Below are 26,033 nucleotides of genomic sequence, written 5' to 3' on the forward strand. Positions count from 1 at the left end.
AGAAGGAAGGAAAAGATGGCAAATATAAGAGGACTGTTTTAAGGTTTCTATCCACACGTGTGAAGATTTCAAAAGTGAACTATTGCAGATTTGACAGTAGATGAAGGAAACATATTGAGAGACTTCATTTGGATGTACAACTAGGTTTACAAGGTCTATAAGGAAATCTCTCCCTATAGCAAAGTAAAGAAGCCCTAATGTTCTAGGGTTTCTCCTAAGAAGAAGAGAAGTCTGACTTGGACAAGCAGCAAAAGAAGGACGAAGTACTAAGGAGCAAAGTGTCAGAAGGAAGAGGTCCATGTGCTGGAAGTTATAGTGCAGAAAGAGGAAGGAGTTGACTCATGCTTGGAGGATATCCTAGTTAAGGGTCTAAGGTTTGGCAATTGTTCAAATAAGAGGCTTCAATAAGAGAAAACTTACAAAGGGTTTTCCTCTCAAGAGTGGAGAGATTTTGTCCCTGGTAGAGAGCCAAATTTTGTGTTCTTGTTATTTTGTTTTGGTAGCAGTTTGATGAAGTACACACATATGCACTAATAAGAAGAAGAAGAAGCATAAGCTAACAAGAAAATAAAAAGACTCCACAAATTGTTATCAAGTAACGAAGAATCATCACAACACTACTTCGCCCTAGATTCTTCAACATTCCGCATGCCTGACCTCATTAGATTATAAACTGTTACGTGTAGTTCTACAAGCCGACGTGCAAGTGACTTCTCCTTGTTTGGATATGACCTCCATTTGCTAGGCTGTGACAATGCAGGGACCAGCATTGGTATTGCCTCTCAAAACTACCCTACTGTCTTTTGGGTCTCAGGATTCCATTTCCATTGTTTGGTAGTTCATCACAATTCTTCCTAGCAAGTACAACCATTGAACTCCTAACACCATATTAGTATCTGCCAATTCTATCACATAAAAATCATCAGTAAGCATATACTTACTAAGTTACTAAGAGTGACACTCAATTTTTGAATTACCTGGGTGCATGTCATATGATACCCATCAGCTACGCTCACTTCGAAGTTGCCAAATTCTTGGACGAGGATGCCTCTCTTTACCACTATGGCTGCATCGATAAAGTTGTATGTTGCTCCACCATCTATCAATTCTATGACACGTTGCCCTTGTATAGCTCCCTTGATTTTGAATCTATGATATTTCGAAACTCTTGAGAGAGTGGCAATAGTACCTCCAATTCTTGGAAGTGCCTTCCTCTCTGCTTTTATAAGTGGTGCTTCGTCATAGTTGCTAAGCTCCTTGCTTGGTGACCGTGTTGTATCTCTCACTGTCGCTATCGAGCAATACTTCAATGTAGTGAATCTTACCTTTCCACAAACATCATTGACCTGGTTCCCATGGCTCTTTGTAAGTGAAATAAAGCTTCTTTCTTCTAAACTTGTTTCCAGTCTCTTCATCTAACCGATTCTTCTTGGTTTTGTTGTCCAGAGATATTTTCTTGCCCTTGTCATTTCGACTCTATTCATCTAACCGATTCTTCTTAGTTTCGTTGTCTAGAGATATTTTCTTGCCCTTGTTGTTTCAAGTCTCTTCATCAAACCGATTCTTCTTGTTTTCCTTGTCTAGAGATATTTTCTTGTCCTTGTCTTTTGGAAGGTCTCGTGGCATGGGTGGAGCCTTCACTTTTCGTGCTACACCTCCCATATCGTGAGTCTTTTTGATGGCGTCCTATAGGGTTCTGGGGTTGAAATTCTTAACCCAACCCTATAGCGTAATCTCTGTAGGGGTTTGGCTAATCCTTTTGTGAAGAGCATGATCAATTTTTCTTCGGTGATGTTTGTGACCATGACTGCAACCCGTTCGAAATCTACGATATACTTGTGATCCAGTCTGCTTGAGTTGTGCCAACTCTTTGAAGTGTATATCCGGGTTCTTCTAATCAAATCTATTTATCAACCTCTGCGTAAAGTCTACATAAGAAGTGATGTTTGCATGTCCCAACATAACCAATCCATAATTCCACCAATCATGCGCTTCTCCTTCTAGATGTAGCGTGGCAAATTGAATAACATTTGTTTCCTTCATGGGATTAAGTTGGAAATAGGTGTGCAACTTTTGCACCCATGTCCTTGCTAAGCATTTGTATGACCCATCAAAAAAGGGGATGGGCAACTTTCCTAGCTTGCATATCAAATCCAAATTTCGTTGTTCCCTAGGTCTATTCTGATATATGATGTTGTTGTATTCTTGAAAAGTTAGGGCTGCTCGAGTGTTATCTTCTAGTGCTGCATACTCTCAAAAGTATTCATCAAAAAGTCTATTATGCTCTGCTACCTCTTAGGTCACAGCCTGCGGTTTAAAAATTGAGGGAGTAAGGCTTCGATGCTCCCTCAACTAGCTGCACTGGTGTTAGTGTGCACAATAAGACCATGGTTATGGTTACCACAACCTTCAATGGTGGTTTTGTTGTTGCCAACAACGTTTGGGTTTCCAATGAGTTGAGCCATTAGCTGAGCCAATTGTTGCTGTCCTTGAGCTAATACACGAGCTATTTCTTGTTGACCGCAAATTGTCATAGGAGATTTTGCACAAAACTCTAGCGTTGACTCAAACTTGTCTTTCCTAGATGCTCGCAACTCTAGGGGCTTGAACGATGCCTCATAATAGACTTAGATAACTTCATTGCTTTAAACAATGGGGCAAAGGTGCCCTCTATTGTGCTTTCCCTACCTAGAAGGGAACCCACTAACCAAGTAATTCCCAGGCAAGTAAGCCTGAGATATTCCCTTCATTAACACACATTGCTCCAATTGGAATATCCATTGACCGTTACTATCCCCGGTGGCTTCCAGGATGGCCCTTGTTATACCAAAACAATGATTCAGTGGCTAGTAGCCCACAGGGTGTCACAAAAAGACCTCGCTTCGTGAAACAAAGTTTTGGTGGTGATAGGATACCTTCAAGGTGACCTTCGCTCAATAGAAACAAAAAAAAAAAAAGCACAAGAAATTTGCCTTCTTGCTTACCAACCCAGAACCAAGCTGCTCCAAAAGAATATGTTGTGGCAGAACAAGGAAAGGGAGTGACTAGCTAAGGTGGGACCACCTCAATTGAAACAAGACAAGGGAAGATAGGGGTCTTAAAACCCTCACAACCTCAAGCTCAAGAAAAACAGAGGCAATTCAATTCCAATTCGATGATGACAAAATGATTCCAACTCTCCTTTATTTATAGATTTCCTCATGGGGTTTTTTCCCTCCTTAATCAAGTGTGAGGGGTTCATGTGTAACCCCCAATTTGGACTTTTTGCCCCAACTACCCCAAAATTTACACAATGTTTCCCCAAAACATTGGATAATCGGTTTCCCCCATTTTATCCAAGACTAAGCCTACGGGGTTGGATAAGCTATTTTGTCCTCCCTCGGGCAATTACTCCATGGGGGACATTACAAGTTTCATTTGGGTTTCAAAACTTCATTAAGATCAACAATAACTTGTAATGTTCTTAATTACTCCATGGGGGACATTACAAGACTAAGCCTACGGGGTTGGATAAGCTATTTTGTCCTCCCTTGGGCAATTACTCCATGGGGGACATTACAAGTTTCATTTGGGTTTCAAAACTTCATTAAGATCAGCAATAACTCGTAATGTTCTTAATTAAGTTTATGTACGACTCTATGCAAATAGACCTAGTTAACATCACAAAACCCAAAATTGAGATTATAACAATAATAACTGTGATTTTATTTATTCAATTTTCTACATCATCAGTTCTTTACTCCTCTTATCATTCCCCTTTCCCCAATTTTATGTACCTTTATCTATAACACTCCTTGTTTTTAGAAACATTAGCATCAACATGACAATACTTTAAGTGTCAAATATTTAAGAATGCTCCTTAGATCTCTTTCCCTTTACCTCGTCACAGGCCCAAGAACAATGAGATGCTTCATTTACAACCCTATTGCTTGGATCAACATTTTTTTTTTTTTATGCCTCAATGGGATTCTTAAGTAAGATATGGAGAAGTTAACATAAGTCATGTTATCCTTAAATCTATGCAATAGGGATTATACTCTAACATCCACTTTATCACTTTGCATGGTAATGTGGTTTGAAAGTTAAAACACAAAGCGAACAATCATATTTCCTTAATAAGAATCACATACTCAATGGTCTTGATGAGATATTTCTTTTAACTTTGTGTTTGTATCAACCTTAGGAATCTTCAAATTATAGACATCTTAGCCTACATAATAAGTAATGGTTGCAATCACACTAGATTTGCATGTTCCTATTGCCCTATAAAGCAGGTGGGCTCTCTTCATGACTTTTATAGTGTTTCAATAGAGTGACCCCCTTTTAGCCAAGGCCCCAAAGTGTAGCGAAAATTCTTTTTTCTAATGAAATGGACAACAAACATGACTCCCACACTCAAGCAAAAAATGTGATATACTCAAGATATGAATCTAAGATGCAATGCTCACTTATCATATGAATACATAGAACAAATCCTGTCTTAAATGGGTGTCCACAAAAAGGTTTGATTTTAAGTGTGTAAAGCTTTACATTGTGATTTAAACACTCTTTAAACTCCTCCAAAGAAAATAAGTATGGTTTGGTGTTTAAGATTTTAGTTTTGTATTCATAATATACAACACATAAACCACAAGAAGGTTATTTTAAGATCATAAAGTATAATTGTTACTATCTTCTGTTGAAATTACAATTTATCTATTTGGAGGTTTGTTAACTTTTAACATTATAAAAGATTGGAAGGGCAACATTTTATTTAAAAACATTTTTATTTTGAAATGTATATGTAGTTTACTCGTCAATTTAAGTACTACTACTTTCGCAACATTTCATCGTGGAAGGGTTGGATGAATATATACCCCCCTTCCACTTGAAATGAAAAGAAACCCGTCAAATTTTATCACTGGTGGTGTTAAATTTGGACAACTAGGTCCAAACTCCATGTTCTGATGCTCAGATTAAGAGGCTAATATTTTTGTTGGATTCCTCTTTCTGAGAGGTGTAAAATCCATATAAAAATAGTCTTAATCCGATGAGCAGAACTTATATTTTGAATTTATTATTCTTAATATATTATATGTGCAAGGTCAGCGAGTTTTGTAATGTAGGCTCACATGCCCAACAGATGTGTCACACACCCTCATTGATGGATATATATACAGGAAAAGTTGGAGAGAATTTGAATACAACACAACTCACATCTTCCTCTCTCATCCTAAAGTACGAGCTACCTGGAGGACGAATTTCAGCCAAACGTGGGAAGGACGAAGAGGGTTTCTGCTGCTAGGGTTTCACAGAAGTTTCAGGACAGCGTTGACTTTTGTAGAACTGACTTGGGTTGACTCATCTACTGGTTGGAGGGTTGTTGTGACACATGCTGGGCTGGCTAACCAAAAGAGACTTTGCTGGTTGAAGCATCCTGTTGACCGCCGAAACGAACACATACATTTTTCTTGTTTCTGATTTGTCTTCTGTAAGATCTGCTTATATGTTCTATCTGCATTTTGCTTATCTACTTGTATGATTGCTGTGAGAAAAGTGAAATTGCTCTTAGCATAGAACATCTACAAAACTTTACATGGTATCAGAGCTGAGGTGAAGACAAACTCTATTTATAGCAATCATCATCGAAGGACCTCTTGTTAGCTGCGCAGTACTAATGCGTCTGGGTTATGCGCATGAGAAGAAAGGGTGCAGATGTTAATTCCGGGGATTCGGTCGAATTAACAGCAAGAGGGGAAATCGGTTGACAGGATTGCAGCGGATCTTTCATGCGTTCAAGAAGGCAAAGGTTGCACAGGCTTGAAGGGTGAAAGGTCGAAGGAAGACGAGGTCTCTAATCTCGCAATTCTAAGAGGATAATAGCGCTGTTCTAATGCGCACTGTCCAGGCGCATTGCTGAGAGAAGGCGTAAGGGTCATGCTTGGAAGCGGTGAGATTAACGACAGCAGGATCGATAATTGGTGAATCGGACTGTGTGGATAAACAGCAGACCTTTCACACGTTCAAGAAAGCAAGGGTTGCGCAGTCTTGAAGGTTGAAAGGTCGGCCGAAGGGACGGATTCGAACAGCGGTCCAGACATATAATTGCGCTGGCTTATGTGAGCCTATCGGGTAAATCTGTGTAGAAGTCCCGTTCTTGGATAAGCACGCAGGAATATGTAACGGCGGCCGACGAATACGTTATAACTAATTCAGGCAGCAGCTTGGGTATGTATAGAACGCGGATTATCTGAGCGTTGAAGTTCTCGGGTAGATGCGTAGAGACATATACAGCAGACTGTCGGATTGATCGAGTATACAATCGCGCAAATTGATATGAGCGCTGAGGCTCATAGATAAAAGCGCAGGAGTTTATAATGCGCAGATTGATATGAGCGCTGAGGCTCATAGATAAAAGCGCAGGAGTTTATAATACATAACCGGCTGAGGGTTTTTCCAGGCTGTTACGTGGCAGCTGGAATACAGGACAGCGGTCGATGTGTCATTGCGCAAGTTTATGAAAGCGTGGAACGCTTGAATAAACGGCGCAAAGATTATATAGCAAATTATTGAAGGACTGTCACGTGGACAGGCCAGAGGGCTACTACGTGGACGGTAATATATATTTTACACAGGTTTATGGGTGCTGGTGTGCTCGGATAACCGCACAGGAATTTGTATCAACCACGGGCTATCGGTTGATATATCTGTACAGGTGGATTGTTGCAGGAATGTCACGTGGACAGACTACAGGTCTGACGCGTAGACAGTAATAGATTCGCAGGTTTATCTACATACGCTGGTCACTAATATCAGACACACTATACATACACGCTGTCATGGCATATATATATATATAGATCATTATATACGCTGGAATAATAAACACTGCTCGTGGATACACGCATCAACGCAGTCATATAATAGCCGCTCGTGGATACACGCATCAACGCAGTCATATAATAGCCGCTCGTGGAGGCATATACATGCATCACACGCATGATAAACATTGTGTGCAGCCATTGTAAATACATGGAGCTGCAAGAGGAGCTGCAATCTTGAGTTCTAGCCGTCAAGGGAACACAACATCATAGGTTGTCAAGGGATAGCCGCAATCACAAAAGGAACAACTGCAGTCTAAGGTGGAAGATGAGCCGCAGCAAAACACAGTTAATAAAGAGGCCTTTATATGTTATTCATGAAGACTGTAATACGTTATACGCAGATATGGAAACACCTTAAAAGCTGTTGTAGCCACTATGAGGAATGCTGAGAGCCACAGTCGTGATAATGGAGCCAAAATAAGGGTAATGAAACTACAGTCAAGTCATGAGGAAGCCGCAGGCATTTTCGTTGAAGATCTTGACTGCACCTCATGGGTTTATGGTACAGTCAAGCTAGATCTTGGCTGGAAAACGCAGAAGAAACTTTGGATGAGTATGAGGGCAGAGATCCGCACTGCTAGAAGGTGTATACAGGTTTCGGATGGACACAAGATATCCGTGATAAGGTGTGGCGTAGTATTTTGTATAGGTGCAGGCTTTGATGTCTTTCTCAGAGGTCTGAAACAGCAAGCTCAAAGTCTCAAAAGGACCAGTAAGTCTCAACATTTAAATGATGTACCTATCTCAGATGAATGAAGCATTATAAACTTCAGATAACAACATTCTCAGCACTGTCATAATTCTGGTGAGAACAATTCCGATGGATCTATCTCACAGCAGTCAAGGTATATGTATATCCTCACTCTAGATATTGTGTAGTTTGAGATTGCACTATAGCCTAGCTGCTTTGCTAGGCTGCAAGCCATAGCAAGCAACTAAGGCTAATACACATATAGTTGTATAATGAAGCATCAAGGAGAGTGTTGCAGCATGATGAAGCAACGAGAAGTTATAATAGCAGCATGATGAGCACATTAGCAGGGTAGAATGATGATGAGTTCAGGAGCAACTCAGTCATCAAAGTTCAACACACTATGATGGTACAGCAAGGTGCTACACAGCAGTGCGGCAAATGATTGAGAGGTAGCTCTATGATAGGTGAAGGAGTCACCTTAGAGAATCATTTGAAGTAATATGTCTTCAACTGATCTCTGCAGATATCAAGAGTCAAAGTGTTGACTTCTATTGTAAATGTATTCTCTCTCTCTCTTTTATGTTCTAGGTTTTTGGAGAAGGAGAGAACATAAAATACTGCTGTGTACATTCAAAACCGATGCCCTCATTCCGCTTTGGACTCCAAAACTCCCGAAGAGGTTTTCTCTGGTAAGAAACCTGATGTCTCACATTTTAGAATTTTTGGATGTCCTGTCTATTTTCATGTGCCGAAAGAAAAGAGAAGTAAGCTGGATGCTACTGGGAAGAAAGGAATGTTTGTGGGCTACAGTGAGACTTCTAAGGCATATAGAGTCTATGTACCTGGTCAAAGGGTAGTAGAGATAAGCCATGATGTCACTTTTGACGAAGATGCTTCCCTGAAGAAAGTAGTAGATCTTCCTAGATCTGAAGAAAACCATGTAGAAAGACCGCTTTTCTGCATGGTGCAATAAAGGAAGAGGTGTATGTAGAACAACCTCTGGGATTTGAAGTTCAAGATCGAGACACTTATGTCTGCAGGTTGAAGAAAGCCCTCTATGGGTTAAAGCAAGCACCCAGAGCTTGGTATGAGAGGATGGATAGTTACTTGATGAAGCTGGGCTTCACTCGAAGCAATGCTGATCCAAACCTTTACTTTAAGGTTGAGGAAGGAAAGCCTCTCATTCTAGTGCTGTATGTGGACGACCTCTTCTTGACAGGTGATGACCCTCTCATTCATCAATGTAAGAGGGAGCTTGCTGCTGAGTTCGAGATGAAAGACCTAGGACTGATGCACTATTTCCTAGGCCTGGAGGTCTGGCAGAGACCTGGAGAAATTTTCCTTTCTCAAGGAAAGTATATTGTGAAACTTCTGGAAAGATTTGGGATGGTGGACTGTAAGTCCGTGTCGACACCAATGGAACTCAACTTTAAGAAGTTGAGTGGCAGCGCTGCAGGGCCTATCTTGGCCAATCCTACTGAGTATCGCCAACTCATAGGAGCTTTGATGTTCTTAGTGAACACCCGTCCGGACATATGTTTTGCAGTGAATACTTTGAGTCAACAGATGGTTGAGCCTCATCATTTTCACTGGGTTGGTGCCAAGAATCTTTTGAGATATCTTCGGGGCACGATAAACCATGGGCTGAGATACACTGCCGGGAGTGTGATACTCCGGGGATATACTGATGCCGATTGGGCTGGCAGTGTGGTGGATCGTAAGAGCACATCTGGATGCTGTTTCAATCTTGGTTCTGCTTCGATCTCATGGATGAGCAGGAAGCAGAAGTCGGTGGCTTTGAGCACCGCGGAGGCCGAATACATTGCTGCTAGTATGGCCTGTTGTGAAGCAGTTTGGTTGAGGAAGCTCTTTAGTGAGCTGTTCCAACATGTGCTAGATACCACTATAATACTCTGTGATAATCAGAGTGGGATTCGTATGACTGAGAATCCTGTGTTCCACGACCGATCCAAGCATATTGATATCAGGTACCACTTTATCCGGGATATGGTACAGCGAGGCGCCGTAAGGCTCGATCATATAGGAACTGATGAGCAGGTCGCGGATATTCTCACTAAGCCCCTGGGGAAGGTCAAGTTCCTAACCTTCCGTGAGAGTCTTGGTGTCGTGGAAAGACCCTATGATGTGGGTCCTGTTGGACGATGAGCTCTGGGAGCTCTGGGGGGCTTTGGGGATAGCTTCTCGGAGCTATAAGCACTCATAATGCTTCTGCCCCACCCTTGTGATTATTGAGCTGGTTCGCCACTCATTTAATCTGTGCCCCGTATGCATCCTACCCATTGAGTTCAGGGCTCATGGGAAGTACCTCTCATTTGGCCAATGAGGTGTGGAAAAGCTAGAGACTATTAGCAAAGACTGATGGACGCATCAGAGATTGCCGTACTCTCTATCTAGGATGGCATGGTCCAACCACTTGATCTGGGATCAAGATTTGTGAGGTCTGGGACCTCTGGACTGATTATGTCAGTCGGGGAATGATGTCTTTGTGACTGACCCACTTCTGTTCTGAAATAAAGAAGCCAGCAAAGCAAGTTTCGGCGGGATGACTCACGATGTTAATTGCGCGAATAGATGGAGTTCTCCCTAGTTGAGAGGGAGTGTTAAATTTGGACAACTAGGTCCAAACTCCATGTTCTGATGCTCAGATTAAGAGGCTAATATTTTTGTTGGATTCCTCTTTCTGAGAGGTGTAAAATCCATATAAAAATAGTCTTAATCTGATGAGCAGAACTTATATTTTGAATTTATTATTCTTAATATATTATATGTGCAAGGTCAGCCAGTTTTGTAATGTAGGCTCACATGCCCAACAGATGTGTCACACACCCTCATTGATGGATATATATACAGGAAAAGTTGGAGAGAATTTGAATACAACACAACTCACATCTTCCTCTCTCATCCTAAAGTACGAGCTACCTGGAGGACGAATTTCAGCCACACGTGGGAAGGACGAAGAGGGTTTCTGCTGCTAGGGTTTCACAGAAGTTTCAGGACAGCGTTGACTTTTGTAGAACTGACTTGGGTTGACTCATCTACTGGTTGGAGGGTTGTTGTGACACATGCTGGGCTGGCTGACCAAAAGAGACTTTGCTAGTTGAAGCATCCTGTTGACCGCCGAAACGAACACATACATTTTTCTTGTTTCTGATTTGTCTTCTGTAAGATCTGCTTATATGTTCTATCTGCATTTTGCTTATCTACTTGTATGATTGCTGTGAGAAAAGTGAAATTGCTCTTAGCATAGAACATCTACAAAACTTTACAGGTGGCCAATGAGATAAAGGATGTGACTATGACATCCAAAACATTGATAAAAAATCTTAGGAGTTGAAACTTTATCTCAGTGATAAAGAGGAAATCGCCCAACAACAAACTTTTCAAACCTGGACCGAACAAAGGATTTATAGACTAGAGTTAAAGAAGTCAAGGTGGGGGTGGGAGACTAGAATCCATACAGAAAACAAGTAGCATCTCTGCCTGTGCACACTAGCCATGGATTGGTGGAAGTTAAGGCCAATATGAAGAGTTCTTTGGAGAAGCAAAAAGACTGTTGACCATTGAAGGATTGAATTTAGTTAACCTCTTTCTATTTTCAAATAAACTTGTCTCAAGCTCATTTTATTTTTGTTAACTAGCTATTGGCCCATATTGGTAGTAGTGGTAGTAATAGGGAAGAAGTTTCTGTTATATAGCAGTAGAATTGTCTCTAGCTTGGAATTTACCAAGCTTGAGTACATTTTTACTTCATAGAGCAAAGCAATAGTTTTTTGGTCTTACATACATAATGAACATTTTTGAAGAAACAAAGGAACCAGATAAATAACCCTGTTTGGAACAAAAAATTGCACATATGGAATCCTTTTGTTGGTATAAAAATCATATGAGCATTAAACACTGACATAAATAGCACCAATATTGTGAAAGATGTTTCTCACCTGATGTAGAAGAGGCACGAGGATTGAAGTCATCAAAATCATCATCGTTATTAATTGAAGCTGTTACAACATTCTTTTCACTTCTTGTAGCAACCTGGCTTTGACCTAAACTTGATGATTTTGTTGCAGTAGCTGCCACACTACCATGAGCCCTAACCATGCAGATATATAAAGAGAGTTACAATCATAAGAAGATTCAAATTTACTAGAGAGAATGCTAATCAGTAATTGTACTATTACCATACATTTCCTCACAGCCAGGATCATCAATTGAGTCTTGATAACGAGGAGGAGCTTCCAATTTCCTTTCTGACTGCTTTTTTGAATACCTTCCATTTGACAAATCATACAAAGCCCAATACAATGCATATCAAAACTTTGTTGTGGGATAAAATCGCTTTCATTGCAAGTCCATAAACACACCCACTCTAGCCACTTCGGCAAAAAAAGAGGAAAAGAGCAGCAACTCTTAACTATCTCTATCCAAGCAATAAATTGAAACTAACAGGACTAAACCTTTTTATCCAGTGTTTAACCACCAGAGCCACCCCAATCACTCAAAGGGAATGTATGTCACTGAAACATAAAGGACAACCAAAACCCTTCTAAAGCATCTATCAGCAATAGAAGTTACGTTGGAACATGTTTCTGAAACATTTGATATATCTGGATTCTGAATGATTAAGAACTTCATTTAGTGATAATCTAACTCAACCAATAATTTAAATAGTATACAAAATACGGGGATTATTCTAAGAGGTTTTTGAATGTTATTGTTAACATTGATCTCATGGGCAATAACCTATTAGATAGGTAACCTTCCACCCTTCTTTCTGCAGAAAATATTTATAAAACAAGTGGAACGGATAAAAACTCAAGTTTCTTTGAAATGGATATTAATTTTGAAACCATACTGATCAGAATAATCAGATGAGTAAGAGCCAACCAGAAAGACCAAAGAATTACTTGAAGTTCACATCATGGTTGAAACATAAATATTTTCCAGCCCGGAGTTTCAATGTAACAATGCTTGGAAAATGTATTCAAAATGTCTTTGCCAATGACTAACCTGAACAAAGAAACACATTTGATTCCAATATTTCAAAAATTCACAAAACAAGTTGAAAAAACAAATGTGTGATGCATAGTGAATGAACCTCGAAGAAATGTAATCATCATATTCGTTTTTAGAGTTATTTCGAACATCTTCATGATCCCTGATTCTCCCAAAATCATCATCTTTGTATCGATCTCCACTCCTACTGTAACCATCACCACCATCTCTACCATAACGATCTCCATCCCAACTCTTCCAATCTTTGTCACTGCCCGTATTTCGACTTCCATACCGATCATCATCACGTCGATCATCATCATATCCACCACCAAAGCCTGAGTATGAACTAGGCTTGTGAAATCCTCCAGTTGATGACAGCCCACAATATCTAGAAGACCAAAAGGAATAATTGATATGTTTTGCACATTTATCTTATATATACACAAAAAAACATGGAGCTATCCACGAAATGGTAACGTTTTCCATCTGTACTTGCTAGTAGCTGCATAACCAGGCTGCTGCTTTTTCTCTCACTTCTTGTATTTTCTCTTTGTCATTGATGAGAGATACAATAGTCTGAGCCTTCTTTCTCACGTTGATTCCCTGGTCCTTTCCGTTTGGCTCAACATATTGGAAATCTGAAAGTGTCTTTACCAAAGAAGAACACACCACCAATCTCATTAGTGAAATGACTTCCTAAAAAATGTGCATCAACATCTAAAATAACAAAATCTACCCGCACGTTCCTTGCAACATGCTCAAAGAGTCAAATGTGAAAATTCTAGGCAATATTACACTAGTGTGTCAAAGGGAACTATACCGAGATTTGGTAGTTATGCTCCCGAATCTCATCGATAATACGCTCTGATCCATGAGCCACCAAATACTCCAATACAGTAAGTGCCTTCAAAACACAAAGGACCGTTCTTACTCATGTAAACCACACACCGCTCAGAAACAACCCCGAAAACTATTAAGTCATCTTACACAAGACATGACCATAAAAACGCAGTGGCATTTTAGCAAAGTACAAGAATGAAAAATGGCATCCAGAGATTCCAGACAATTAAAATATTGATCAAACTGACTCATAGCCACCAATACTGATGACTAATAACTAGAATATGAAAGGAAGGAGAAATCTATCTACCTTGTAAACATGACGCCAGTTCCTGCCAGTATCAGTTATCCTCGTCCAAAGAACACCCATAACCAATGGGGATTCGTTACTGTAGGCATAGAAAACATTCTCATCGCTTCTTCTCCAATGATTACTAAAAAAAATTATCTATTTATGTATCAGTCGTCAGAATATAAATGAAAGAATCAAGTAACTATCTTACAATTTTCTTGTAGCCTGAGCAATTTCCGCCATAAGCGACCCATGTGGACCCCAAGGTTCATTGCTTGTTGCATCGAGAACCTATAAGAGAGAAGCAAGAAAATAATGAAATGACAGTGCGTTATTTTCAAGATTCCATTTATTAAATTATCAGAAATGGAGTGGAAAAGAAATGCATGTGTTTCCTTCGGACACTGAAATATGCCTTCTCAAATCCAGAACACATATAATTAATCAGACCTTTCCTGAGCGCTATATTGCAATGTCAGATCATTGAAGATCTGCATTTCAGACTTCAGCATTCTAGCCACATTCAAAGATCAATCCATGACTGATTTTGAGATTTTTCTGGGGCTTTCAAACGCCTGTTATCCTTTTTGCAAAATACTTAATGGTACACTACTTAAATTCCTCCTCCGAATGCTTTTTCAAGTACTAGAGTCTAGAAACATTAAACATTCCAAAGAATAAGATGCAAGTCTGCCTACATGGGCAATTCAGCGGTATTTTCTTCAAAATTCGAATAAACTATGAGCAGATTCTTAACTATCCTGCTCACTGCTTCCAATATAAGTAAATTATAGTAGTAGGTCACAGAGCAGGATCTTCCGCACAATTGCTGAAAATTGATTCAACATAACTATGTGATAACCTAGACATCTGCAGCACGTAGTATTTCGAAAATAAAACCACTGATGCACTGTTTCAAACATAAAAACATTGCCAATGGGGTTGTAGTTCAGTGGCGAAGAATGGTGGTATGCCAAGCCACCCACCAAGTTTCAATTCCACTGGAGGCACAAATCAGCGATTGGGAGAAGGGGCAGGTCTGGGTTGATTTTTACAGAAGAGTAACCCTGTCGCTGTCGTCGCAGCTTATCCTAAGGAAAGTGCTTGATAGTAATGGTTTGTCCTTCGTGGACCATGCCAATAAACGCCAGCTGCTCCAGATGCCTGGTGTACTCAGGCCAATTATGATGGTTCTGGAGTTTAAAGGAAACACATTCGAAAAGACAAATAGAAACGGTAACCATTGACTGTAAAATTTAATATCAGGGACATGACGATCGGGATTCTAACCTTCTGTTCAATTTCAGGAACCTTGAGAACCTTCTTGTTCACCTCTCTCTTTCTGCAAGAGAATCCAAAATAAATCCGACCCAATTAAATTGATAAATCCGCAATCAAAGCATCCGATAATAATAAAGAAATCCACAAGCATTGTATCAAAAAATCTCCCTAAAGCTCATCCGATGCAGCCATTGGCCCGGCATTGCTTGGACTATTCACCCTAATACCAATGGGAAACGGCAGCGCTTAAATTTACAGAAGAAAAATGGATAGTAAGGGATAGGGAAATGCCGTACATATCTCTGACGGTTTGATCGAAAACCTTCATGAAATCCATTCTGTGGATCGGCCAAAACCCTACGTGGACACCATTAAAATACCTTTAGAAGCATGAAATTCAAAGCATTGTCTCTATGATAAATGAATCCATACAAATTAACGGAAACATCAAGAAAAGATCTCGCATGAAATCCCGACTACTTACCTTATCAAGTTGAGAGTTTATCGAGGGCCGATCCAGTGAACAACCCTGACATAATCCTTCAGGTCGTTCACAGATGGGGAATTTGTCCAGGGGCCTGGACACAATTGGAGATCTGAATTAAACAGGGCAGCGTAATGAAAACGGATATGGTCGCTCACTCTTGCATGATATACTAGTTCCAAAACAAATACGGTCGCAGCCACTCGAGCTATATTTGAAATTAACTCTGGTTAAAATGCCTCCGATCTTGCATTATTGATGCTCAGTTGGAAAAAAAAAAAAAAAAAAAAAAACATTATTTTTATTTATTGATCCATTGTGCGGGGCTTATGATAAATGAGCATGAATTAGTAAAAATAATGATAATTTTGCGACCTGGTTTTCCGTGTAGATGATGACGTGGCGCATAAATCTCCCTGGCATGTGTCTTAGAGCGAGACATCAACTAAATCTCTGAGTGGAAAGCAAAATGCGTTCCCAAGAAATTATTGTTGTTGTGTTGTCGACCGGTTACTTTCCGAGTGCCTCGGCATCGACATGTAGAGTGGGGTACTTTATCAATGTCTAACGAAATATATTATGTATTAAAGTAATTGTGCCATAGATATGCACACAGCATGATAGTGAGGCAAAATTATTGTCCAGATTATTTGCCTAAAATCATCATTACTAATTAAAGTGTGCATGCTGCTGATTTTCATGATGTTGATAAGTTAAATAAAATATTTTATTAATGTTTGATTAATTGTAATTTGTCTACTCAGATAGAGGTCAATATTTCAATGAGAGAGATGACTTACACTGTTGTGTGTATGCTAAGGATTGTCATGATGTTGATAAGTTAAATAAAATATCTTATTAATGTTTATTAAATGTAATTGGTCTACTTAGATAGAGGTAAATATTAAGTGAGAGATGACTTACACCATGAGTAAGAGGCATGTTAGGATAAAGGAATGGGTATGTCTAACTAAATTAGTAGGGATGGATACATAAGACAAAATAAGATAAAACTTATGATTTATTAGCATTATAAAGAGTATTATAGAATTGTACTTGAAGTATAAGTTTATTTTCAAATTATAAGGAAAATTGTAACAGAAATTGTGTCTACAATGATTGTAAGTTTTAAACTCAAATCATATCGAGATTTTAATAATGATTTTGCAAGAATATTGTTTAAGTAACCATAAATTGTCAATAAAAATTTTAGTGATTCAAAAAAAAATGTTAGTAAAAATTACTTTAAAACTTAGATAAATTTAAGACTCTTCTAATTTGCTATGTAAATGCGATTCGCGCATTATTGTATCCTTATCTAGGTGCTCGACTTTAGCAAGCAAGGACACATGCATGGACAAATCCTTCAAAAGTTGTTGAAAGAGGAGCTTCAAAGCCTTTGTCATGCCATTCTCTATTACCACTCATGATTTCTATGTTGCAAGATGTTGATGAGCTATATCTAAGAGATTTTAAAGGGGGGTTTAAGTATACATTTGAGGCATATGGGATGCAAATAGATTGCACCCATCTAAGCCAGCCAAAACCCTAATCTCAAATGCATAGGAAGCACAAGATTCTAAACTAAAACAATTCCATCATTTCATCAACAAGAGTTAGAATGACAAGAATAAGTCACTCCAAACCTTCGATGCTTGAAATCAAGAATCCAAATAAGACAATGGCAACAAGAAGGAAGCAAGGAAGTGTGAGAGAAATAAATTTCTTTGTTTGGAAAGGGTGGGGGCATTGATGATGCTTTAAAGCAAGAGTTATGCATGGTCATTTTAAGGTTAGGTGGCTATTGGAGCAATCGAAGGCACGGTAAGCACCAAATTCTTTTTAAACAATGATCGATTAAGTGGATTGCCATATAAAACAATGGGCTTAGAGAGTTTCAGGACAACAAGTTTCAACGGTTGACTCTTTTTTAGGGACATGGGAACCCTATTTACGCACTTTGGGATAATTATCACCTTGGAAAAAAAATGGAAAATAAAATTATTTGTATTAACCATAGGAAATTTGCAACATGATTTATAGATTCTATGTAAGAATTTTTACTCTTAACCTCAAATCTATGGGATGTGGTATCTAACCTTCCTATTTGGCCCACCCCTACTACTACAAACCAAAAACATATATGGTTGCCTCATTCCATTCATTTTCACCACAATCCAATACATTATTACATAAGAATCCTTCATTCACCTAACCACAATAGAAAAATAGACTTATACTTAAAGCATGACACAAGAGATAATATCCTCTATACATCTCATATATCTTCCATATTCAACCCTAAAATGGGTTGAAACCTTTATATTTTAGGTGTGATAACTCATTTAAACTCAAAAACCCATTAGCTTACTTTCAATTCATTCACAAAGTAATTGATATCATTTCTAGCAAGTTTAGTAAAGTGTCTTTAGTCTTCCACTTTGTTCTTCAACCACTTGAAGTCATGCCCAATATCTTGGTTTCTATCTCCTACTATCTTTGATGTTAATGGTCTTCATTCCAAATGGTATAACTCAAATCTCTATATTTGCTAAGTTTGTGTCAATGTGTCTTTGATCAAGATGAAGGCCCCAGTAAGACCTTTCATTGTTGCAAGTGGCAAAACCTTTGGCTTATGGAATGACTAAAGTTTTTTTTTTTTTAAGGAAATAATTAAATTCAACTGTAAACACAAAATGAAAATGAAAATGAAATGCAACCTAAACTAATCAAAGTTTCCTAGCCAAAAGAATAAAAGCATTTAAAGATATGAAATAATAAAGAAAAATATAACAAGAAAGAAAAAAGAAATAGTTAATTGCTAGAAAAATATTGTAAAGTACAACTTGACATCCAATTATTATCACAAATCAAAGATAAAGCAAAATCATATATTAAATGCACGAGAATAGTCTACGACAAAATAATCCACTCTTACAAATTCAAAGAGCACCATGAACAATAAGAAGAGTTTATACTCATCGTAATAACACCTCTTAATATCTTGGCAAATAATGTCTTTTCCATTAAATTTGAAAGTTAACCTATAATGTCATGGAAAAAACTATAGCTTTCTTTACATCCATCCTATTTATAAACAAAATAAGGGTTTGGGAACCTTGAATTTTCAATGCCCCAACTCTTCACATTCCAATCCTAGTTATCACGGTGTTGTCTTTCTAAATGCTACCCGAATTAATCCATATTTAGGGATGCCATCACACAAACAAAAATAGATAGATGTCAATAAACAGATAGATAGCTTGATTCAATTTGTGCCCTAGCAGGGATGGTTTCCCAGCGGGAAGGTAACATACCAACAACTTGTTATACCTTTGCCTGCCTATCAGATGCTTCAAATTGTGGGAGGGATCCCCAATTGAGAGCTTTAATACTTATTACGACTTTGCAAGGAATGAAATCGCTCGACCAAAGGGGGAGGAATGTCAGAACATATCTTATTGGAACACTAGCAGCGGAACAAGCTATCGAACCAGAATGGATTCTGGACAAAAGGGTGATGGAACAAAGTCTAAATTGATTGGTTCTATTATTGTAAGGGCGAGCAAAGCCAATTAAGAGTCATTCGAAGCCTACTAGATGTGAGTTTATAGTAGGTTTCATAAGCAATAATTATTTCTCGTCGAGCTCCTCCCATGTTCTCGATGTTTTTGGAAATTACTTATTCTCAGATAGTCGGTCTCCGGTTTAAGTAATGTAATATAGACTCTATTAAAGCAGGTTCCCTTTGCTTTGCTAATTTCATGAGAGTAGGGAAAACGTTTTTGTTGAATTGATACCTAATAGAGAAAAAGTTATGATCTACTTTATTGAAGTTTTTCTCCGACTTAGAAAGGAAGGTGTTCATTATGCTTATTTCCTTATGTGGAGTTGCAATATATTCCTCGATCCTTGTCTTGATGATTTTGGGAATATATCTATGATAATCCTTTCCTGGATTTTCCCTTCCCATAATGCCCCATCACTTCAACTTGAGGTAAGAATGTATTATTGACTCTAAGTGGAGGTAAATAATAATCTTGTGTGATTGTTTTTGCATCCTCCCAACGTTGGTTGTGATAATTTGATATGGATTAGATCATTATATAGTTTTCCATCTATCTCGATGCTTTTAAAATGGAAAAATTAAAGGAATAAACTTGCAGGATTTGTTTTATTTATGAGACCCAATTTGAAGAATTTGGGTCTAAAACCTTTTAGGGCCATGTTGTAGCGGCTACAACCATCCTCCAAAATTTTAACTTAGCTTCGTTTTGGAGGCTCCCTACTAACCATCATTAGCAGCATGTCTTGCATTGCCCAGGTACATATGCTTTCAGTTGAGTTTCTTCGGCTTATCAGCGTGTGTTTGCTAGCTTGTTTGCCTTTCACCGGCAAGCTGGTATCCATGACTTGGTCTTCAACTGGCTCTTGTGCTCACTTGGATAATTGCACAGAACTGGAGGGCAACCAACCTTGCTCTCCAGAATTGCACAGAGTATCCAGGCAGCCAGCTGCTCTCCAGAATTGTGCAGAGCATGCAGGCTGCCTTCCCCTTGAAAATTGCGCAGAGCAGCCCATCACTAGGCTTGCTCTTAGAATTTGTGTAGTTCTAGCTAGCAGCCTTGGCTTCAGTGCAGAAATTACACAAAGCTTGAGGGGCAGCCAGAGCCACTCAACCCAAAAACTACGCAGAAGTCATCTTGAGGCTTGTTGTTTGTTGCATGTGCTCACAAGTTGACCGGTTCCCTCCAAGACTGTGCAATCTTGCCTTGCATGCATGGGCAACTTTTCCACAGAAAAGAAAAAAAGAAAAGAAAAAATCATCCCTAAATTTTAGGGATCTATTTTTAGCAGCTGGGGTTTACATGCAAAAGTCATTTTAGAAACCTCCTGCCAAGTGTCACTTTTTCCTAGAATTGTGGCATGCGCGTCATAAGCCTCGATCTTGTCAAAACTATTTATTCGACGCTTCAGAGCTCATTCTTCACTTCGATATTGGAGCTTTGGAATTCCCCATCGCATCTAGGAACCTTCGGCACACTCAGCTCAACTTTTTCCAGGGAAGTCCGCTTTTCATGTCTTTTGCTGCTTTTATGTCGCTTTTGTATTTCGATTTGTGTGAGTGTTGTTTCCTTGATTTTATTGAACGCTTGATGTCGTTTAAATGCATGTTAGCTTATAGAAGTATTGTTTCAAGTTTTATGTTGCATCTCCTTATTGTCGCATGCATGACACTGTGTTGCGTCGACTCACTTCACACACTTCATTGTTTTTCTGTTTTACTGAATCCTGCACTTACTGGTTACATGCATGTTCATTCACTCATGTCTGCACCCAGTTTCGCACAGGCATTCAGCCCTTAATGTTTTCAGTCCCCCATCAGCGGGTCTGAGCTGCCTTGGCCCGGACCCTGCTTGCACTGCGCATTTATGGGATGGAAGTCCTTGCCTTGCTCCTAAAAATTGTGCAGAGCTTGCCTCACACTGGCCTCCCAGAGTGTGCTCTACGCAATTCTGAGAAGCAGTGCCTTAGTTGGCCCCTGGAATTTCGCAATGAAATTTTCCCGAGTTACAGTCATGCTGACTGAAACTGCGCATTGCGCAATTCCAATACTCAGCAAGCCAAGTTGGACTGTGCTCTGCGCAGTTTCAGTGGTTAGTCAACTCACTAGCATTCCAAATTATGTTCTGCGCAGTTCTGGCAGTCAGTCTCCCAGCCTCCCAGTGAAAATTGCGCAAATCTTCCAGTCAGTCACCCAAGTGTGTTGCATGTTAGTCCTCGAGTTGTCTTTGGTTTTCAACTGACATTGTGCTTGCCATGAGTGTTTCTTTGTCTCCAGGTATCACAGGTGTTCATCAGTCTCTCAATAGTATAGGTATAATGACTTCCAAGAGAACAGGGTCAAAGGACACCATTGAGAGTGTAACTGGAGATGTGGTTGAGCAAGTCTCTATGAGGTTGCCCATCTATGAAGACACTAAGTTGTTCATAGACAAGGAGATCAAGATCAAATAGCAAGATATCAATGACATATTTTCAGGAACCTTTGAGGAGAATCTGGAGGACCACAGAGTCTATGTCAACATAAACAAGTTTGGCTTGTACCGGGTTGCATGCAGGTATCTCGTGTTTCCATGCGCAGACATTATCCACTGGATTGTCTCGCATATTGATCCAGAGACAATGGTGTTAAGCAGTGTCAGTGGAACGAAACTTGCTACTTTCAAGGCAGAGGACTTTTTGAAGATGTATCACTTGTGTTAGTCGGTGGTCACAATGGATGCACCCTTCACCAAGCCCAGCAGCAATGCAAACTCAAGAGACATCTTGAAGAGTTGGGTTAAAGAGCCATCTAAGTCCAGGACAACACCCGACCAAGTTTACAAGACAAGGATATTGCAGAAGGCTTATCAGCTCTTGGTCATCTTCAGATGCCACTTATACGGCCAGGAGAGTACAGAAACCTTCAAGCAGAGTTGGGTGATTGTGTTGGATCAGCTAGCGAATGAAGGAAGACCTTTCAATTGGTCTGACATGTTGGCTCTCTAGCTGAAGGGACAAGTAACAGATGCCCAAAATCTACCCAAGGGTCAACAAACAAAGCTTTTCATGTCTGCCTACATTCTTGATGCAATCTGTGCCCGTCAGTAGTTCCCTAGCTTTGGTTGGGCATGGATACCTTCAGAAACCTCTATGCACACCTATTGCAGGTTGTTTTCAGAATGTAACTTCCGTGGAGTTATTATACAACTATCAAACCACTTTGTCACCCCGCTGTACAAGATGATCTTTGAGCAAGATCTGCCTTGCATGTCATAGGCAGCATGGAGGCATTGGTTAACATAGCAGATTGGTATGCCTCACCCCTTGGCACCTTCATCTGGATGTACACACGGAGAAGGCTCTGCATGTGCTACCGAAGTTTACCATGGACAAGCTAGTCATGCAAGAGGTTGCATACCACATCTCAACAGGGTTGTCAGCAAGACTGCACAGGAAGAAGAAGGCACCTTGGCCCGCTCTTCCTTTGTGGATCGGGTTGTATGAGATCCAGAATCTCAAGCATGTTGAGGCCGAGATGGAGGAATTCAAGAGATTCACCTTCGGCACCAGAAGTTTCAATCCATATGACCCACATCACTTAGTGGAAGACCATTGTATGAGAGTGTATCATCCTTGGATCCACGAGGCATGTCATTGGCCTGAGGAAGACCCATGGAGATACTGCTATAACTTCTCAAGGCTCAATGAACCAGACAAAATGGTTGTAGAGTGGTTAGTAGCACAAAAGGCAGTGGCATCTCAAAGAGGAGCAACATCAACAGCAGTAGAGGGCAGCAGACCTGCGCTTGAAAAAGGCAATAGGAAGGTTGCGGGCAGCGCAAAGGTGGAGCAAAGTTGCAAGTTCAAAGTAGATCCACTTGTATTAAGAGTAGCTTTGGAGATTGAGGCAAAGAGGCAACATCGCGATAAAAGGATTGTGCCAGAAAAGAGAGAAGCAGAAGTTGGAGGAGGCAGAAAAGGAGTTGCAGAAGTTGAAGCAACAACTAAGGGAAGACATAGAGTTGCGCAGAAGGGAGAAGGAAGCATAGCGGGAATAGGAACAACAGGAGGCACAACATCCACACATTAATGAAACTGCGCCCATACAGGTTATTGATTCATCCAAACAACTGGTAGATCGCAAACAGGGTGAGCAGTCGCAGGAGTAGGACTTCGCTCAGGAGATTGAAAAGATGTTGGAACATATGGACACGAATGTGGTTCATCCAGAGCAAGATCAGGATATAGACCTCATTCCTAAATACTAAGAGGTCACTCCACCGGCTTCACCAGATCCGAGAGTAGAGCAAGTCCCAAGTGATCAAGGAGACATTGAAATCCTTGAGGACAATCCAGAAGCAGATGTGCACAACATATCCTTTGACAAGTCACAACACAGATTTCTGCAGTCACGCAGAGTGCCCACTCTGGATGTTCACGTATCTCCTACATAGTTTGAAGAATGAGTGATCGTATCCGATGTGCGCAAACATCCAGCTACATTGGAGGATGCTACAAAGGCATGTGCCAAAGCCACCAGCTCAAGTGTTAGATTATTGATAGCTGAGAACGAGTGCATGGCTAAGGAGTTGCAAGCGACCAAGCATGGAGAAGAGCAAGCTACAACATCCGCCAGAGAAGAGTTGAAGAAAGCGATACTTGATGAAGTATCGTCTCTCGAGGCAATCATGCGGAAGTTGTACTTCAGGCTCATCATCGTGCATAAGTCTTTTCCATCTTAACGATTGACAGCAACGCTGTGCTAGGAGAGCACACATCTGGTCAGACATACACACTGTTGCCAACGGTTGGGTCGCTATAATACTAGTGATTACCCCATTACTATTGTAGTTATACCCATTATTTATATTGTTGTGCCCCTATTACCCCCATATTGTTATTTCTGTGCCCCATAGAATCCCTCTATTGTTATTTTTGTGGCTTTATATTATTATTGTTAGGTCGGCTGGATTATACTGTGACTCCTTAGACTCCTATATATAGAAAGGAGGTTTTGTCATTTGTATCATCCAAGAATTGTTCATTTATGTAATGTAAAGGAGGTTGCCCCCTCGAAGAGGCTGAATTCTAAGGCGTTGATCTATCTTTTCTATCTTTTCTTGAGCTGGTTTCATAACATTTGGTATCAGAGCCAGGTTTCTAGGGTTTCGCTGCTCCAAACAGGTCATCGTGGCATTTTCGCTATAACTTTTTTTCTGCGACGTTTCAGAAGTCGCAAAAAAAACCCATTTGAGAAGAAATCGCACTGAACCTTGGATCCAAATTTCAGAGCTTTTCGCGCAATATTTGTGGAGATATGATCTGAGGAAGTTGGTCTTTTTGCAGACTCCTGAATTACATTCAAAACAGGTGACCTGGGGAAAATCGTCATAACTTTCTCTCTGGGGATCGGATTGAAATTTCGTAAGAAGGTACGGAAAGAGGACGGACTGTAGTTTCTTGTATGTGTGTTTCAGATTCAAAGGTTGAAACAGTGACTCGTGGCACGTCGTACAAGTTCGCTCTACTGAACCAGTCTAAAAGCAAGTCACTTGGGAGATTTCACATAACTCTTCCTTGGAGAATCCAATTTGGCTCAGACTTGTGGCATTGGAAAGAGGACGCAGAAGGCTACTACAGGTAGCAATTTCAGAATTGGATGATCCGAAATTACAGAGATACATCAGATTCAATATCAGGCTTCTATAAAGTGAAAAAAGGTGTGTAGTTTTTTTTTAAATTTTTTTGTAAGCTTGGTTTAACGAAATTCAAAGGGCATAGTAAAGCATTATTATCGGTAACTGATGCCCCAAGGAAAGAAAATGCAAACACCTAGTAAGGAACCTGAAAGCTCTAGCATGACTCATGAAGAAGAGGAAGAAATGCTACATGATATATCAAAATTACAAGAACAAGTGCAACAAATGTCACGCTCACAAAAGCTAACAGAAGCTAAGATAAGTGGCGTGGAATCTAAGATAAATGGCGTGGAATCTAAGATAAAGGGCATGGAAGCTAAGATGGAGGATTCGATGGCAGATTTGAAGATAGATTTGAAGACAGACATGGAAGAATTGAAGAAGTTGCTACAAGAAAAGGTCACTAATGGTGAAAAGGTAGTAAAGGAAACTCATGATGAGAACAAAAGAAATGTTAATCATGATTCCATAGACGCTAATGTTGGATCGAAGAATCACCATATTCCAAAAATCGATATGAGGAAGTTTGATGGCAAGGATCCCGCCACATGGATATTACAGATGGAGCAATTCTTCGATCTCAATAATGTGCAAAACGCACAAAAGGTACGTATGGCAACTGTATATTTGGAACCAAATCAGTTTGTATGGTATCAATGGCTTTGCTCTCGTAAACAATTTATCACTTGGGCAATTTTTACGGAAGAATTGATAGCACATTATGAAGATACAAAAAGCAACACTTTTTTTAGCCAATTGATAAGTCTCAAACAAAAGGGTTCAGTAATGGAGCACATTGAGGAGTTCCAAAAATTGAACATAAGGGTAAAAGATATTCCAGAGGAGCATAGGATTGATGTGTTCATAGGGTCTTTAAAGGATAATATCCAACATGATGTTCGCCTTTGGGAACCTGATTCATTAGAGAAGGCATTCAGGTTAGCAAGAAAAATGGAAAGCAAAATTATGGCAACCAGGAAGCATACCACTCACAACTATAAAGACGGAAGTGTTGTTGCCCCTAGTCTTCCACAACCTATAAGGTTGACACCACAACAATTGGAAGAAAAAAGAGCAAAAGGGCTTTGTTACAGTTGTGATAGCAAATACACTAAAGGTCATAAGTGTGCTGAGAAGAAATTATTCTACATAGATTGTGAAGAGGAAGAAGAAAAGGAGCAAGAAAGGTCAAAAGAAGAAGATATACTCCAGGAACAAAGCCTAGATGAAGAACAAATAAATCCGACCATATCTTGTAATGCATTGGCGGGAATTACCACTCCTCAAACCATCAAGATAGAAGGACAAATCAAGAAGA

The 26,033-nt window shown here is 39.7% G+C and overlaps 1 protein-coding gene across 1 annotated transcript in view; it reads right to left on the minus strand.

Annotated features, from left to right (window-relative positions):
* Positions 1-15,746, minus strand: part of LOC149257851 (clathrin interactor EPSIN 1-like) — a 39,261-nt gene extending 23,515 nt beyond the window's left edge. Inside the window, exons 1-10 of the mRNA XM_089388915.1 lie at positions 15,471-15,746; positions 15,283-15,343; positions 14,996-15,047; positions 13,917-13,996; positions 13,724-13,802; positions 13,394-13,477; positions 13,080-13,221; positions 12,674-13,004; positions 11,762-11,845; positions 11,517-11,668 (exon numbers count right to left, since the gene is read on the minus strand). Coding sequence (XP_089245041.1) covers positions 11,517-11,668; positions 11,762-11,845; positions 12,674-13,004; positions 13,080-13,221; positions 13,394-13,477; positions 13,724-13,802; positions 13,917-13,996; positions 14,996-15,047; positions 15,283-15,323 — 1,045 coding nt within the window. The 5' untranslated portion in view covers positions 15,324-15,343; positions 15,471-15,746. The remainder of the gene's footprint in view (positions 1-11,516; positions 11,669-11,761; positions 11,846-12,673; positions 13,005-13,079; positions 13,222-13,393; positions 13,478-13,723; positions 13,803-13,916; positions 13,997-14,995; positions 15,048-15,282; positions 15,344-15,470) is intronic.
* Between the last annotated feature and the right edge of the window lie 10,287 nt (positions 15,747-26,033).

The sequence above is a fragment of the Pinus tabuliformis genome, chromosome 6, assembly GCF_031772625.1.
Source record: "Pinus tabuliformis cultivar Carrire ecotype Pingquan chromosome 6, CPIR1, whole genome shotgun sequence".
NCBI lineage: Eukaryota > Viridiplantae > Streptophyta > Pinopsida > Pinales > Pinaceae > Pinus > Pinus tabuliformis.